This window comes from Phycodurus eques, chromosome 15, assembly GCF_024500275.1.
Source record: "Phycodurus eques isolate BA_2022a chromosome 15, UOR_Pequ_1.1, whole genome shotgun sequence".
In the NCBI taxonomy this organism is placed as follows: domain Eukaryota; kingdom Metazoa; phylum Chordata; class Actinopteri; order Syngnathiformes; family Syngnathidae; genus Phycodurus; species Phycodurus eques.
Window position 1 is genome coordinate 3,275,586 of NC_084539.1, and position 18,348 is coordinate 3,293,933.

General features: G+C 43.5%; 2 protein-coding genes across 22 annotated transcripts in view; one reads left to right on the forward strand and one right to left on the reverse strand.

Moving 5' to 3' along the window:
* Nucleotides 1-707, reverse strand: part of LOC133414016 (SWI/SNF-related matrix-associated actin-dependent regulator of chromatin subfamily B member 1-like) — a 32,086-nt gene extending 31,379 nt beyond the window's left edge. The window contains exon 1 of one of the 3 annotated variants that reach the window (XR_009769947.1): nucleotides 405-707. Coding sequence is in view for 2 of the 3 variants with exons in the window: in XM_061699048.1 (XP_061555032.1) it covers nucleotides 405-494 (90 nt within the window). In the remaining variant the exon portion in view is untranslated. The remainder of the gene's footprint in view (nucleotides 1-404) is intronic. The other 2 variants (XM_061699048.1, XM_061699049.1) reach the window with 2 other exon arrangements.
* Nucleotides 708-7,609: 6,902 nt separating this feature from the next.
* The window catches only part of fbxw2 (F-box and WD repeat domain containing 2), a 97,228-nt gene continuing 86,489 nt past the window's right edge, over nucleotides 7,610-18,348 (forward strand). For 15 of the 19 annotated variants that reach the window (XR_009769962.1, XR_009769963.1, XM_061699482.1 and 12 more), the window contains exon 1: nucleotides 7,610-7,976. The gene's annotated coding sequence lies outside the window, so the exon portion shown is untranslated. Of the gene's footprint in view, nucleotides 7,977-13,610; nucleotides 16,373-18,348 lie in introns of all 19 variants that reach the window. The other 4 variants (XM_061699476.1, XM_061699470.1, XM_061699471.1 and 1 more) reach the window with 4 other exon arrangements.

Genomic DNA, 18,348 nt, shown 5'->3' on the forward strand with positions numbered 1-18,348 from the left:
ACCTGCAGGGTGTCAGTTGTCTGAGCTCAACCCAAAAGGATGTGTTTCTGTTACTGAAGACAAAACTAAAAGGGGCAAGAACCACAAGCAAGTTGCTAAGGTAGGCTGCCTGGAAAATTGTTTGCAGGGAGGAAACTCCCAGACTTGGGTTCCAGACTTAAGGCAGTCATGAACTGAAAATTCCTCGTATCCAATTGACATAAATCGAAATGCATGACCCATTTCTCATCTTTTTGAACAGACACTTGACTTGTATGTACACATAATCAGTCGAACACCCATTTTTCTGTAGCACGAAATTACAAAATGAAAACCACATAAATCGTCCACGAATGAATATACAACGCTTCAACAGTGTCTAAAGAATGGGAACCAGCGAGTATTATGATAACATCGGCACATACCTCTGAACCAACCATGAAAAAATCCCCATCTTGTTCTAACTGAAATTTAACTGGCTTCTGACCAAATGTTTTACTTAGCGCCAACTGCATCGCTGTATTGTAGTTATTTATTTTTCTGTGTATTTTAAAATAAGCCTCTTCTTCTTCTTCTGCTTCTGCTCCTGCTGCTTCTTCTTCTTCTTCTTCCTCTTCTGCTCCTGCTGCTTCTTCTTCTTGAGTTCCGTCAGAATGAGCACGTTTAGTTTTATTGTTGCCCCCAGCCCACAGATATGAAGAGAAAAGAGGATACGCCAGCTCCTGCTTAAGCGACGTGCATACGTGGCGGCCACATTGGCGGAGGCAACGTTTCTATCAAAGGGAATTAATGTACATGACAACGAGTCCTAATTTGCTCATTTCTGAACCGATTTTCATGAAGTTTAGTTATTTGTCGACGTCAAACTGTGTAATATTTATAGAAAATGTTTCTAACGAATCTAAATTATATTTTTACCCGTGAAAGGTTATTACCAGCTCCCTTGTCGTAATTGTACGGATGCAGCTTAATGTGCAGGCATCCTTGTTTCGGTTTTCTGACCGTGCACACACATGAAATGCGCTGACACCTTGCCCCCACTAGCTCTGCGTCGCCGTAGGCTCAAGTCTTCTTCTTCTTCTTCTTCTTCTTCTTGAGTTCCGTCGGAATGAGCACGTTTAGTTTATTGTTGCCCCCAGCCCACAGATATGAAGAGAAAAGAGGATACGCCAGCTCCTGTTTACGCTACGTGCATACGTGGCGGCCACATTGGCGGAGGCAACGTTCCTATCAAAGGCAATTAATGTACATGACAACGAGTCCTAATTTGCTCATTTCTGAACCGATTTTCATGAAGTTTAGTTATTTGTCGACGTCAAACTGTGTAATATTTATAGAAAATGTTTCTAACGAATCTAAATTATATTTTTACCCGTGAAAGGTTATTACCAGCTCCCTTGTTGTAATTGTACGGATACAGCTTAATGTGCAGGCATCCTTGTTTCGGTTTTCTGACCGTGCACACACATGAAATGCGCTGACACCTTGCCCCCACTAGCTTTGCGTCGCCGTAGGCGCAAGTCTTCTTCTTCCTCCTCCTCTTCTTCTTCTTCTTTTTCTGCTCCTGCTGCTTCTTCTTATTCTTCTTCTTGAGTTCCGTCGGAATGAGCACGTTTAGTTTTATTGTTGCCCCCAGCCCACAGATATGAAGAGAAAAGAGGATACGCCAGCTCCTGCTTAAGCGACGTGCATACGTGCGGCCACATTGCCGGAGGCAACGTTCCTATCAAAGGCAATTAATGTACATTGACAACGAGTCATAATATGCTCATTTCTGAACCGATTTTCATGAAGTTTAGTTATTTGTTGACGTCAAACTGTGTAATATTTATAGAAAATGTTTCTAACGAATCTAAATAATATTTTTACCCGTGAAAGGTTATTACCAGCTCCCTTGTTGTAATTGTACGGATGCAGCTTAATGTACAGGAATCCTTGTTGTTTCGGGTTTCTGACCGTGCACACACATGAAATGCGCTGACACCTTGCCCCCACTAGCTCTGCGTCGCCGTAGGCTCAAGTCTTCTTCTTCTTCTTCTTCTTCTTCTTCTTCTTCTTCTTGAGTTCCGTCGGAATGAGCACGTTTAGTTTATTGTTGCCCCCAGCCCACAGATATGAAGAGAAAAGAGGATACGCCAGCTCCTGTTTACGCTACGTGCATACGTGGCGGCCACATTGGCGGAGGCAACGTTCCTATCAAAGGCAATTAATGTACATGACAACGAGTCCTAATTTGCTCATTTCTGAACCGATTTTCATGAAGTTTAGTTATTTGTCGACGTCAAACTGTGTAATATTTATAGAAAATGTTTCTAACGAATCTAAATTATATTTTTACCCGTGAAAGGTTATTACCAGCTCCCTTGTTGTAATTGTACGGATACAGCTTAATGTGCAGGCATCCTTGTTTCGGTTTTCTGACCGTGCACACACATGAAATGCGCTGACACCTTGCCCCCACTAGCTTTGCGTCGCCGTAGGCGCAAGTCTTCTTCTTCCTCCTCCTCTTCTTCTTCTTCTTTTTCTGCTCCTGCTGCTTCTTCTTATTCTTCTTCTTGAGTTCCGTCGGAATGAGCACGTTTAGTTTTATTGTTGCCCCCAGCCCACAGATATGAAGAGAAAAGAGGATACGCCAGCTCCTGCTTAAGCGACGTGCATACGTGCGGCCACATTGCCGGAGGCAACGTTCCTATCAAAGGCAATTAATGTACATTGACAACGAGTCATAATATGCTCATTTCTGAACCGATTTTCATGAAGTTTAGTTATTTGTTGACGTCAAACTGTGTAATATTTATAGAAAATGTTTCTAACGAATCTAAATAATATTTTTACCCGTGAAAGGTTATTACCAGCTCCCTTGTTGTAATTGTACGGATGCAGCTTAATGTACAGGAATCCTTGTTGTTTCGGGTTTCTGACCGTGCACACACATGAAATGCGCTGACACCTTGCCCCCACTAGCTCTGCGTCGCCGTAGGCTCAAGTCTTCTTCTTCTTCTTCTTCTTCTTCTTCTTCTTGAGTTCCGTCGGAATGAGCACGTTTAGTTTATTGTTGCCCCCAGCCCACAGATATGAAGAGAAAAGAGGATACGCCAGCTCCTGTTTACGCTACGTGCATACGTGGCGGCCACATTGGCGGAGGCAACGTTCCTATCAAAGGCAATTAATGTACATGACAACGAGTCCTAATTTGCTCATTTCTGAACCGATTTTCATGAAGTTTAGTTATTTGTCGACGTCAAACTGTGTAATATTTATAGAAAATGTTTCTAACGAATCTAAATTATATTTTTACCCGTGAAAGGTTATTACCAGCTCCCTTGTTGTAATTGTACGGATACAGCTTAATGTGCAGGCATCCTTGTTTCGGTTTTCTGACCGTGCACACACATGAAATGCGCTGACACCTTGCCCCCACTAGCTTTGCGTCGCCGTAGGCGCAAGTCTTCTTCTTCCTCCTCCTCTTCTTCTTCTTCTTTTTCTGCTCCTGCTGCTTCTTCTTATTCTTCTTCTTGAGTTCCGTCGGAATGAGCACGTTTAGTTTTATTGTTGCCCCCAGCCCACAGATATGAAGAGAAAAGAGGATACGCCAGCTCCTGCTTAAGCGACGTGCATACGTGCGGCCACATTGCCGGAGGCAACGTTCCTATCAAAGGCAATTAATGTACATTGACAACGAGTCATAATATGCTCATTTCTGAACCGATTTTCATGAAGTTTAGTTATTTGTTGACGTCAAACTGTGTAATATTTATAGAAAATGTTTCTAACGAATCTAAATAATATTTTTACCCGTGAAAGGTTATTACCAGCTCCCTTGTTGTAATTGTACGGATGCAGCTTAATGTACAGGAATCCTTGTTGTTTCGGGTTTCTGACCGTGCACACACATGAAATGCGCTGACACCTTGCCCCCACTAGCTCTGCGTCGCCGTAGGCTCAAGTCTTCTTCTTCTTCTTCTTCTTCTTCTTCTTCTTGAGTTCCGTCGGAATGAGCACGTTTAGTTTATTGTTGCCCCCAGCCCACAGATATGAAGAGAAAAGAGGATACGCAGCTCCTGTTTACGCTACGTGCATACGTGGCGGCCACATTGGCGGAGGCAACGTTCCTATCAAAGGCAATTAATGTACATGACAACGAGTCCTAATTTGCTCATTTCTGAACCGATTTTCATGAAGTTTAGTTATTTGTCGACGTCAAACTGTGTAATATTTATAGAAAATGTTTCTAACGAATCTAAATTATATTTTTACCCGTGAAAGGTTATTACCAGCTCCCCTGTTGTAATTGTACGGATGCAGCTTAATGTGCAGGCATCCTTGTTTCGGTTTTCTGACCGTGCACACACATGAAATGCGCTGACACCTTGCCCCCACTAGCTTTGCGTCGCCGTAGGCTCAAGTCTTCTTCTTCCTCCTCCTCTTCTTCTTCTTCTTTTTCTGCTCCTGCTGCTTCTTCTTCTTCTTCTTCTTGAGTTCCGTCGGAATGAGCACGTTTAGTTTATTGTTGCCCCCAGCCCACAGATATGAAGAGAAAAGAGGATACGCCAGCTCCTGTTTACGCTACGTGCATACGTGGCGGCCACATTGGCGGAGGCAACGTTCCTATCAAAGGCAATTAATGTACATGACAACGAGTCCTAATTTGCTCATTTCTGAACCGATTTTCATGAAGTTTAGTTATTTGTCGACGTCAAACTGTGTAATATTTATAGAAAATGTTTCTAACGAATCTAAATTATATTTTTACCCGTGAAAGGTTATTACCAGCTCCCCTGTTGTAATTGTACGGATGCAGCTTAATGTGCAGGCATCCTTGTTTCGGTTTTCTGACCGTGCACACACATGAAATGCGCTGACACCTTGCCCCCACTAGCTTTGCGTCGCCGTAGGCTCAAGTCTTCTTCTTCCTCCTCCTCTTCTTCTTCTTCTTTTTCTGCTCCTGCTGCTTCTTCTTATTCTTCTTCTTGAGTTCCGTCGGAATGAGCACGTTTAGTTTTATTGTTGCCCCCAGCCCACAGATATGAAGAGAAAAGAGGATACGCCAGCTCCTGCTTAAGCGACGTGCATACGTGCGGCCACATTGCCGGAGGCAACGTTCCTATCAAAGGCAATTAATGTACATTGACAACGAGTCATAATATGCTCATTTCTGAACCGATTTTCATGAAGTTTAGTTATTTGTCGACGTCAAACTGTGTAATATTTATAGAAAATGTTTCTAACGAATCTAAATTATATTTTACCCGTGAAAAGTTATTACCAGCTCCCTTGTTGTAATTGTACGGATGCAGCTTAATGTACAGGCATCCTTGTTGTTTCGGTTTTCTGACCGTGCACACATGAAATGCGCTGACACCTTGCCCCCACTAGCTCTGCGTCGCCGTAGGCTCAAGTCTTCTTCTTCTTCGTCTTCTTTTCTTCTTCTTCGAGTTCCGTCGGAATGAGCACGTTTAGTTTATTGTTGCCCACAGATATGAAGAGAAAAGAGGATACGCCAGCTCCTGTTTACGCGACGTGCATACGTGGCGGCCACATTGGCGGAGGCAACGTTCCTATCAAAGGCAATTAATGTACATTGACAACGAGTCATAATTTGCTCATTTCTGAACCGATTTTCATGAAGTTTAGTTATTTGTCGACGTCAAACTGTGTAATATTTATAGAAAATGTTTCTAACGAATCTAAATAATATTTTTACCCGTGAAAGGTTATTACCAGCTCCCTTGTTGTAATTGTACGGATGCAGCTTAATGTGCAGGCATCCTTGTTTCGGTTTTCTGACAGTGCACACATGAAATGCGCTGACACCTTGCCCCCACTAGCTCTGCGTCGCAGTAGGCTCAAGTTTTCTTCTTCTTCTTCTTCTTTTCTTCTTCTTCTTCTTCGAGTTCCGTCGGAATGAGCACGTTTAGTTTATTGTTGCCCCCAGCCCACAGATATGAAGAGAAAAGAGGATACGCCAGCTCCTGTTTACGCTACGTGCATACGTGGCGGCCACATTGGCGGAGGCAACGTTCCTATCAAAGGCAATTAATGTACATTGACAACGAGTCATAATTTGCTCATTTCTGAACCGATTTTCATGAAGTTTAGTTATTTGTCGACGTCAAACTGTGTAATATTTATAGAAAATGTTTCTAACGAATCCAAATAATATTTTTACCCGTGAAAAGTTATTACCAGCTCCCTTGTTGTAATTGTACGGATGCAGCTTAATGTACAGGCATCCTTGTTGTTTCGGTTTTCTGACCGTGCACACACATGAAATGCGCTGACACCTTGCCCCCACTAGCTCTGCGTCGCCGTAGGCTCAAGTCTTCTTCTTCTTCTTCTTGAGTTCCGTCGGAATGAGCACGTTTAGTTTATTGTTGCCCCCAGCCCACAGATATGAAGAGAAAAGAAGATACGCCAGCTCCTGCTTAAGCGACGTGCATACGTGCGGCCACATTGGCGGAGGCAACGTTTCTATCAAAGGCAATTAATGTACATTGACAACGAGTAATAATTTGCTCATTTCTGAACCGATTTTCATGAAGTTTAGTTATTTGTCGACGTCAAACTGTGTAATATTTATAGAAAATGTTTCTAACGAATCTAAATAATATTTTTACCCGTGAAAAGTTATTACCAGCTCCCTTGTTGTAATTGTACGGATGCAGCTTAATGTACAGACATCCTTGTTGTTTCGGTTTTCTGACCGTGCACACACATGAAATGCGCTGACACCTTGCCCCCACTAGCTCTGCGTCGCCGTAGGCTCAAGTCTTCTTCTTCCTCCTCCTCTTCTTCTTCTTCTTTTTCTGCTCCTGCTTCTTCTTCGTATTCTTCTTCTTGAGTTCCGTCGGAATGAGCACGTTTAGTTTTATTGTTGCCCCCAGCCCACAGATATGAAGAGAAAAGAGGATACGCCAGCTCCTGTTTACGCTACGTGCATACGTGGCGGCCACATTGGCGGAGGCAACGTTCCTATCAAAGGCAATTAATGTACATTGACAACGAGTCCTAATTTGCTCATTTCTGAACCGATTTTCATGAAGTTTAGTTATTTGTCGACGTCAAACTGTGTAATATTTATAGAAAATGTTTCTAACGAATCTAAATTATATTTTTACCCGTGAAACGTTATTACCAGCTCCTGACTTGAATCCAATCGAATATCTCTGGAAAGAACTGAAACTCAAGGTCCATAAAAGAAGGCAACGGAACCTTCAAGATTTGAAGACTGCTTGTGTGGAGAAATGGGCCCAAGTCACACCAGAGCAATGCATGCGACTAGTTTCTCCACACAGGAGGCATCTTGAACCTGTCATTGCAAACCAAGGCTTTTGTACAAAGATTTAAATAAATACCAGTTGGCGTGTTCAATTATTTTTCCCGGTATCATTTCACATTATTACACATAACTTAATTTCTGATCTTATTATATATACACATAAATTTATATATACATACACACATATATATACACGCACACACGGTAAATTGAGATCATTTGTATCCATCAATAGTGGTATAAATTGTCTTTTTTATTTTTTATTTATTTTTCTTTCTTTAAAAAAATACATTTAGAAAGAAAGGTGCACCGAATAGTTTTTCTCCCCCTTTTTCCCGACGTCCATAAATCCGGGATGCTCATTTAGCTCCGTTGGTACAGTGACGAATCTGCTCGTGTGTAGAAGAAAATTGCGATTCCAATGAAAACGTCTGCAACAGAAGCCAGTTGAAACAGTTCGCTGTTCTTTAAGACAAGAATCTCGACATCGCCGAGTGTATTTCTCTGTACTTGCACATGAGCTATGTATGAGACGCTACGCCACGAGCTGCATTATGTAACGTTTTCAGTCATTTGTCGTTGTGGCTAACGATAGCAACGAAGCTAGCTTAGTTTAAAACGCATTTCAACTTGATTAGTTGCAGGTTACCTTCCAGCAGAAAACTGAATTCAGTAAATTAACTGGCAGAAAGGAGGCGATGAGGATCTGTACTGTCCGGTTAGTAAACATTTTGTTTCAATATCTTACTGTGAAACGATTGGATGGTGTGCTGTTTTGTTATATTAATATTGATGATAGAATTGACTTTGTAGAACCGTACACGTTAGTCACGTTAAACCCAGTGCATGAACGCAACCGAGTCGTTACAATCGTGTCATAAAGTAATAGTTTAAATCACAAGATAGCGTTTGCTGTGTTATTACGCTAGACACGGTAAGATGTCGAAAGCGTTAAAACATTTTTTCATCTGTCTGCCCATTGTACTGACTTGAACGTCTACTTTCATAAGTAGTCCGGAAATGTAATTCCTCTGTCATTTAAATTGATCAGTGGAAATTTCAAAATGTACAGTGATATTACTGTGAATCGAAACGAGCGGCGCCGTCATGTACTGCAACCACCAAATAATCCATCCATCCACCCACCCATTATCTGAGCCGCTTATCCCCACAACGGTCGCGGGAGCGCTGGAGCCTACCCCAAATAATAGTTGACTGAAAAATAAATGATAATACAAAATAAAAAAAGTAAAATCATAATTAATAAAATAACTTTGGGGAATATTGTTCAAATGACATATTACACAAAAAACATACAATGTTTTAAGTATACCTTTGTGAACAAAATATGTATTAAATTAGGGAAATAAAAAAGTTAATTGCAGTGAAAGGGACAATGACAAATTGCATTTTAACTGGTTATTTACATTTTGTTATGGTCTTGTTTCTCCTCACCCTGAACGACTAATCCCATTACTGTATGTATTACAGTGCCGTGGGAAAGTTTTGGCCCCTTTCTCAAATTCTTATATTTCTGCTAAGTTTCCCCACTTTAATGTTTAAGATCATCAAACAAATATAAATATGAGACAAATATAGTACAATACAAGTGAACTTAAAATGCTGTTTTTAAGTGATTTGTGTGTTAATTTCTCTAGCAATACGTTGAGAAATAATTAAGTTATAGCGTTTTACTCAAATTTGAAGGCGTTATTTGGACCTGATTTTTGACAGGTGGTATAACACAAAAGTGTTCCCCAAAAAGGCAATCCCCCCGCCCCCCACCCACACACAAAAAGCTCAGTATCGCCAGAGCTAGTGATGTAACGATTCATTCATTATTTCTATGCATCGATATATATTTCTGCGATCCAACTGGATCGATCTGTGCTTGGCAAGTTAGCCTTCTGGAAGTAAATTAATCTATTTAAGCAAAGCAAATTTATTTATGGAGCACATTTCATATACAAGGTAACTCAGTGTGCTTTACATGATTAAAAGCATTTTAAAAAAAAGAAAAAAACACCTTATAAACATTTCAACCAAAGAGAAAAATAAAAGTACAATGAAAACAGCGTTCATTTAAAAGTCGAAATGCTCTAAAAGGCATGAGGAAAAAGAATAGTTTTTAACCTGGACTGAAAAAACATTCACACTTGGGGCTGATGTCACTCCTGTTGGCAACGTATTCCATTTGTGTGCAGCATAATAGGTAAATGCTGCTTCACCATGTTTACTTTGGACTCTTGTGCTCCACTATTTGATCTGAGTCTGTAGATCTCAGAGCCCTACTAAATTTATTATTTCTTTCATGTATTCGGGACCAAAATTATTGACCAGTCGCAGAACTTTAAAATTTATTCTAAAGCTGACTGGGAGGCAGTGTAGAGACTTTAGAATTGGAGTAAAATGCCCTGACCTCTTTGTTCTGGTGAGAACCCGAGCTGCAGCATTTTGAATGAGCTGCAGCTTTTTAATGCTCTTTTGGGGGAGTCCAGTCAGAAGATCATTACAATAGTCATGTCAACTTGAGATAAAAGCATGGATGAGCTTCTCCTGGTCTGCTTGGCTTCACTCTGGATATGTTCTTCAGATGGTAGAAGACAGTTTTAGTAATTGATTTGATATGACTGTTGAAAATCAGGTCGGAATCTATCAGAACACCAAGGTTTCAGACTTGGTCTTTGGTTTTTAAAGATAGTGACTCCAGGTATTTACTAACAGCAAAACTCTTTTCTTTATTGCTCAAAACAATTATCTCAGTTTTGTTGTGGTTTAATTGAAGAACATTTTGGCTCATCCAGTTATTTATGTTTTAGACAGTGACACAACACCTCAATTGAACTGTAGTCATCTGGAGAGACTACTAGATATAACTGTGTCATCTGCATAGCTATGATAGTCACAATTAAAGTTCTGAAGAATTTTACCAAAGGGCATATACAGGTTGAACAGGAGGAGTCCAAGAACTGACCCTTGAGGGACCCCATAGGTCATTGCCATTCGATGGGATTAAACCCGTCCAATGGTTACAAAATAACTAATTTCCTCCAGGTAGGACCTGAGCCATTTAAGTACTGTTACATTTAGTTCTACCCACGTTTCCAACCTGTTCAGCAGTGTATTATGATCTAATGTTTCAAAAACTGCACTGAGATCCAGCAAGACCACGATTGACACCTTTCCAGAGTCAGTATTCAACCTTGAATCATTTAGCAGTTTGATAAGAGTAGATTCCGTACTGTGATGAGTTCGAAAACCTGATTGAAATTTGTCCAAAAGTCAATTTACATTCAAGAAATTGCTGAGTTAATTAAAAATAACTTTCTCAAAGCTATGAAAGGGAGATTTGAGATGGGTCTATAGATTACTATCATGGAAGCGTCCAGCATTCTATTTTTGAGACGAGGCTTAATGTCAGCAACTTTAAGAGCTTTAGGAAACTCACCTGAGTGAAGTGAGCAATTGATTATTCGCTGCAAATCAGCTCGCACAGACTTCGCTATAGCTTTGAAAAAGTCAGATGGTATTGAGCTACTGAACCGTTTTCTCTACAGTTTTTTTGGTCAACTGTATCAAATTCTGACATGATAATAGAGTTTTTCCTGGGTGGCTTCAGATGTAGTATCATTTTATCATTTTGCTCATTTGTGCTGATATTTAACCTGATGCATTGTATTTTTTCACTTAAATAACAAGCAAATTCATAGCATTTATCTGCTGTTAGGATTTCTGGCGCTTAGGTTGTGAGCTTGTCAACCACAGCAAACAGAGTGGCCTTTACACTGATCTGATCGGCCTGATCGTTATCGGCCAATCGACTTTCCTGTCATAATTCGCTGATCCGCTCAATGGCGTTTACTTCGCGTCGCTGTCACGGATGAATCCAAAAGCTAGTTTATTTTTAGCCTTGTTCCGTGTCGTGGTGTAGTACTGTCACTATCTGTCGCTCAATAAAGTTTTTTTCAATCTTGTCGGTGAAAAAACATGTCGTCAGTGTGGGACTATTTTGCGGTGTCTCAGACAAACAACACATAAGTTATTTGAAGTCTGTGCACAACAAAAGTATGTCGTGAGGAACGTCATCTAAATGCTTCAACACGACAAATTTGATCGGACACCTGAAGAATGTACACAAGGAGGAGCATGCTGTTTTCAAGCAACGCAGCGTGGGGGGGGGGGGGGGGAAAGGAAAAGACAAACGGACGCAAACTCTGGACAACACCCGTACATATAGACAGGACAGTGAGAAAGTTAGAGTAAGCATGTCATTCATAGTATTTATTAAAGTAATTTAATTGCAATAAAGTAATTTAATTAGAGTAAGTTAGCACCCATTATTTCTGTTATGTTGATGTTATATTGTTGATTTGACCTAAACTTATGTTAGTGGCCAATCCTTGAATGTCCCCTAGAGTTCATTGATGTTTTAACTTTTGTCTAAAGTCCTCCAGAATACGTTTGAAGATACTCAAGTATACAGTACACAAGTATATACAATAAATGAACAAGTCATGTAAACAGATACATTGTTCCGTCTTGTGATCAGATCGGTGATCATTAATCGTTTTTTTTCATCTTGCTCATCGGTGATCGGCCCCAAAAATCCTGATCGTGTAAAGTCTAAAACACAGTGTGAGTATTGTTGAAGTTCTGACTGATGATTTCAGCAGAGTGTTGCTGCCTAGCCTTGACTAACTCTTGGTTAAAATTTTGTCTGTAGAGGTCATAGTCAATTTGGAGTTTATTTTCTCTCCACTTGCGTTCTGCTTTCCTGCACTTTGAGTTAGGTCTTTAACATCATTGTGGTCCTCCACGGGGTTCTAGATCGCCTCAAGATTGTTCCATTCAATTTTCAACACCGCTTATCCTGGTTAGGGTCACGGGGCGCTGGAGCCTATCCCAGCTGACTTCGGGCGAAAGGCGGACTACACCCTGAACTGGTCGCCAGTCAGTCGCAGGGCACATATAGACACGGACAACCATCCCCACTCACATTCACACCATCACTGAGTGGGAACTGAACCCACGCTGCCCGCACCAAAGTCAGGCGAGTGTACCACTAAACCATCAGTGACTGCCTCAAGATTGTCTTAATTTTCAGAGGAGTGACAGCATTGATGACATTTGAGATTTCCAGGTGAAATTATCCAAAAGGTCATCAACTGTCTCAGCATTCACAGTTCGTGGCACAGCTATTGTCTCCATAAACCTAGTGGCGATATTCTCATGTATGTACCCTTTCTTAATCGACAGAGGTCTGAACTTTTGGGAGAATCTGTAATTCAAAGAATAGAGCCATATCCTTAATCTCAACTGATAGAATTTCAACATCCTTCGAGATGACCAGGTCTAAGATGTGACCTGGAGTGTGGGTTGGACTCTTAATATGTTGGGACAGGTCAAATGTGTCCAGTAAAGTTGGGAGTTGTTTTGACCCCCCCCCATGTTATTGTCAACATGAATGTTAAAGTCTCCCGTTAATGACAAAATACCCTGGAGTTGTAGTCAGTACAAATAACTGACAGCAGTTCTTAAAAATCTTCCATAAATTTTCAATTGTGTCTTGGAGGTCTATAAATTATTAATATACAATATCCTTTGGGGCACCTTTAACAAAAAACAAAGATATTCAAAAGAGCTAAAATCATCCTGGTACTGGAACGTTACCACGGCAAAAATCTAAAACATAAGTAAATCTGACAAAACAACTTAATTTAATTTTCATTTTCATTAATTCAAAATATCATCTTGATTATCTTGAATAATAATATAATAAAGTAACTAGCCCATCCATCCATTTTCTGAGCCGCTTCTCCTCACTAGGGTCGCGGGCGTGCTGGAGCCTATCCCAGCTGTCATTGAGCAGGAGGCGGGGTACACCCTGAACTGGTTGCCAGCCAATCGCAGGGCACATAGAAACAAACAACCATTCGCACTCACAGTCATGCCTACGGGGAATTTAGAGTCTCCAATTAATGCAATTTTTTGGGATGTGGGAGGAAACCGGAGTGCCCTTGAAAACCCACGCAGGCACGGGGAGAACATGCAAACTCCACACAGGCGGGGCCGGGGATTGAAACCGGGTCCTCAGAACTGTGAGGCTGACGCTAACCAGTCGGCCACCGTGCCGCCACAGCTTAAAGTCATTTTCTAAAAATTAATGAGATCAATGCCCTCATTATCATATACATTATATATCAAATATGTGTGTGTATGTATGTGTATCAATTTATATATCTATATGTAGCACTGTATATGTATGATATTACAATCATAGAAAAAAAAGATTAGGCTTCCCTGGTTTCTTCAATTTCTTATTCATTTTAATGCCTGCATGGTACAACTAAAGGTACAGTATATTACCTCAAGAATACATAAGCTTAGTATCATGGTCTATGTTTTAGTTTAGTTTCATGTTTTCTTTTGTTTCGTTCTTCATGTCATGTGTGCTTATTTAGTTATTGTGTCCACCTGTCCTGGTCAACCAATTAGCTCCCTCCAGCCACTCGTGTCTTATCCAGGTGCTCCTTGTTGTCTCGTTGATTTGTATTTGCTTCCCTGGTTTATTTCAATGCTTGTTGGTTCATTGTCTAATGTCATTTGTCAATTTCGATTGTAATCTTGTCTCATGTAATGTTTTCCTGGTCCCGTCTCGTAGTGGTGAGCTCTTTGTCCCCTTGTGTTCCTTTGTTACGATGTATTTAGATTTTTGGACTTTTTTAATTTAGCATTTACCTCCTTGATCCTTGTTTGCCTTTTGTTCTGGAACAACAAACTGAAAAATACCTTTTTTGAGACTCCTGCGATCCTGTCTTGCCTCCCTGCTTCCCTGCACTTGGGTCCTCCACTTTTTGCCTTGCCTCCAACACCACCATGAAAACCCGACCCTGACAGAATGAACCAACCACAAAAGGGAAGCACTCTGCATTGCCGTGCACCCCGCCTGTCTTCCTCCCAGCGTCCTCAGCCTGCCGACCAAACCTATCCTTTTCCAGTAAGCCCTTTTGTTCTTTCTTGTTCTGTCCTTTTCATCTGTGACTTCAAAAGTCCTTGTTATTCACACTGTTCTACCATTTTACCTCCACGTTTTTTTAATTCAAATGTTTCCGTTTGCGAAGATGGCCCAGATTTAGTTAACCATCTTTCAGATTCTGACTCAATTATCTTTTTCCAGTTCTTTCCCTAGTTTTTCTGGTCCTAGTCAGTTTTTGTCATGTTTTCCCTTTTCTGAACCCTGTGAGTCCTAGCCCAAGTCATTTCCCTCTGACCTTTACTTGGGCACCCATTTGGCCATCTACACGGGACTTCTGTGTGGTGGGCAACGAAGGCGCCCAAGTAAAAGTCAAGGTTTGTTGTCACGTCATTCTGCTCCCGTTTCCACACCTCGTTCCTGGCCTTTGACCAAATCACTTCCATCCAAACCTCAATGAGTCACCTCATTCTGTGCCTATTTCATCACCTTGTTTCGTACCACCCGTCTTTCGTAGTTTACCTTCCCGAGTTCCTGTGCACTCTGCCCCTCTTGTTTCCTGTGTTCCCAAACCTCTATGGCGGCAGAAGGCGAATGCAGACCCCGTGCCTGCTCCTCGGCAGCTACAACAGGCCCCCATTCCTGCTCCTTGGCAGCTGCAGCAGGCCCCCGTTCCTGCTCCTCGGCAGCTGCAGCAGGCTCCCGTTTCTGCTCCACGGCAGCTGCAGCAGGCCCCCGTTCCTGCTCCCTGGCAGCTGCAGCAGGCCCCCGTTCCTGCTCCCCGGCAGCTGCAGCATGGCCCTGTTCCTGCTCCCCGGCAGCTGCGGCCGCCACCCAACCTGGATCCGGGGGCCCTCATCCAGTGGCTCCCACCCGTCCTTGCCCCGGTGGCGCTTGTCCAGCGACCGTCACCCGACCTTGCCCCGGTGGCGCTTGTCCATCGGCCGCCGCCCGACCCTGCTCCGGCGCCGCTCGTCCAGCGGCTGCCACTCGTCCTTGCTCCGGCGCTCCTCGTTGAGCTGCCGCCACGAAACCCTCTTGCCTGATCCCTGCATTGCCGTTGGGTCCAGCATCATGGCTGTCCGCCCGAACAACCCATTAGAAACCCTTGTGCTTGGCGTCCTGGCCGACCTCCTGAATGGCTCATCCAAGCACCGCACATCTGGTTGCTGTCCAGGACCCTCTGGGCCCCCCACCCTTTTTTCTACAGTTTTTGTTTTTGTGCCTTTTGGGGAACGTCTGGGATCTGCTCCTTAAGGAGGGGCGGGTTCTGTCAGGGTCTATGTTTTAGTTTAGATTGTTTAGTTTTGTTTCATGTTTTCCTGTGTCCCATGTTGTTCATGTCTTGTGTGCTCATTTGGTTATTGTGTCCAGCTGTTCTCCTCAACCCTCTACCTTGTGTCAACCAATCAGCTCCCTCAGCCACTCGTGTCATTTCAAGGTGTTCCTCGTTGTCTCGTCAATTTGTTTGTATTTAGTTCCCTGGTTTCTTTCAGTGTTGTTGGGTCATTGTCGAATGTCATATGTCGATGTCGATTGGAGTCTTGTCTCACGTGTTTTCCTGGTTCCGTGTTGTAGTGGTGTGTTCTTTGTCCCCTCGTGTTCCTTTGTTACTTTGTATTTAGATTTTTGGACTTCTGTTAATTCCTCCACATTTAGCCTTTCCAAATGTGACACTTGTATTATTAAATATTATTTGGGTTATTATCAAGAAGCTCTTAAACTCTTATGAGATTTTTTTCCTTGTCTTCCATATATTTTACTTGCACCAAGGCATGAAAAATTAACAATAAACAGAAAAAACAAGGGTAGACTAATATTTTTACCCATGACTATTTTAATTTATTTATATCTATTTGTACACCGTGCCTAGGGGTCGGGTGCAGTGTGAGCTGGGCGGTGGCCGAAAGCAGGGACCTTGGCAAGCCATTCCTAGAGCCGCTACAGAAGCTGGCTCTAAGAACGTGGAACGTCACCTCTCTGGCAGGGAAGGAGCCTGAGCTGGTGTGTGAGGTTGAGAAGTTCCGACTAGATATAGTCAGGCTCGCCTCCACACAGCTCGGGCTCTGGAACCAGTCCTCTTGAGAAGGGTTGGACTCTCTTCCACTCTGGAGTTGACCACGATGAGTGACACCGAGCAGGTATGGGTATACTTATTGACCCCCCGACTCAGCGCCTCTACATCAGGGTTCACCCCGGTGGACGAGAGAGTAGGCGCCCTTCGCCTTCAGATGGGGGAATGGGTCTTGACTGTTGCTTATGCACCAAACAGCAGTCCAGAGTACCCACCCTTTCTGGAGTCCCTGGAGGGGGTGCTGGAGAGCGCTCCTGCTGGGGACTCCATCGTTCTGCTGGGGGACTTCAATGCTCAAATGGGCAATGACAGTGAGACCTGGAAGAGCGTGATTGGGAGGAACGCCACCACCCCCCTCCACCCCCACTCCCTCCCGATCAGAACCCAAGCGGTGTTCTGTTATTAGACTTCTGTGCTCATTACAGATTGTCCATTACAAACACCATGTTCAAGACAAAGGGTGTCCATACGTACAGTTGGCACCAGGACACCCAAGGCCGTAGTTCGATGATTGACTTTGTGGTCGTGTCATTGGACTTGCAGCCGCATGTCTTGGACACAAGGGTGAAGAGAGGGCCGAAGCTGTCAACTGATCACCACCTGCTGGTGTGTTTGCTCCGAAGGTGGGGGGAAATGCCGGTCCGACCTGGCAGGCCCAAATGTATTGTGAGGGTCTGTTGGTAATGTTTGGCAGAATCCCCTGTCAAGGAGTTTCAACTCCCACCTCCGGCAGAAATTCAACCACGTCCCGGGGGAGGCGGGGGACATTGAGTCAGAGTGGAGCATGTTCCGTAGCTCCATTGCTGAGGCGGCCGACTGGAGCTGTGGCCGTAAGGTGGTCGGTACCTGTCGTGGTGGCAACCGCTAAACCTGTTGGTGGACACCAGAGGTGAGGGATTCAGTCAAGCTGAAGAAGGAGTGCTATCGGGCCTTTTTGGCCTGTGGGACTCCTGAGGCAGCTGATGGGTCCCAGCTGGCCAAGCGGAATGCAGCTTTGGTGGTCGCTGAGGCTAAAATTCGGGCAGGGGAGGAGTTCGGTGAGGCCATGGAGAATGACTTCCGGATGGCTGAGAGGAACTGGTGTCTCAGAAGGGTGAAGCAGTGCACCATCAACACTGTGTATAGTGGGAATGCGGGGCTGCTGACGTTGTGAGTTGGTGGGCAGAATACTTTGAAGACCTCCTCAATTCCACCGACACGCCTTCCCATGAGGAAGCAGAGCCTGGGGTCTCTGAGACGCGCTCTCCTATCTCTGGGGTTGAGGTTACCGAGGTGGTTAAAAAGGTCTTCGGTGGCAAGGCCCCGGGGGTGGATGAGATTCACCCAGAGTTCCTAAAGGCTATGGATGTTGTGGGGCTGTCCTGGTGGACACGCCTCTGCAACATTGCGTGGACATCGGGAACAGTGCGTCTGGATTGGCAGACTGTGCTGGTGGTCACCTTTTTAAGAAGTGGGTGTGTTCCAACTACAGGGGGATCACATTCCTCAGCCCCCCAGGTAAGGTCTATTCAGGGGTGCAGGAGAGAAGGGTCCGTCGTGTTTTGTGGACTTAGAGAGTATGGGGTACCAAACCCAGATTGCTGGCAATAAGTCGGATTCGTTTCCGATGAGGGTTGGAGTCCGCTAAGCCTACCCTTTGTCACCGATTTTGTTCATAGCTTTTATGGACAGAATTTCTAGGTGCAGTCGAGGCGTAGAGGGGGTCCGGTTTGATGATGTGGCTCTGTTGGCTTCATCAAGCCGTGATCTCCAATTCTGACTGGAGCGGTTCGCAGCCGAGTGTGAAGCAGTTGGGATGAAAATCAGCACCTCCAAATCTGAGACCATTGTCTTCAGTCGGAAAAGGGTGGAGTACCCTCTTCAGGTCGGGGAAGAGATCAGGTGGATCAGTGCAACATCTGCAGTGATGCGGTCCTTGTATCAGTCCGTTGTGGTGAAGAAGGACTTAAGGCGAAGCTCGTTCCTACCCTCACCTAAGATCACAAGCTGTAGGTCATGACCGAAAGAACAAGATCATGGATACAAGCGTCCAAAATGAGTTTC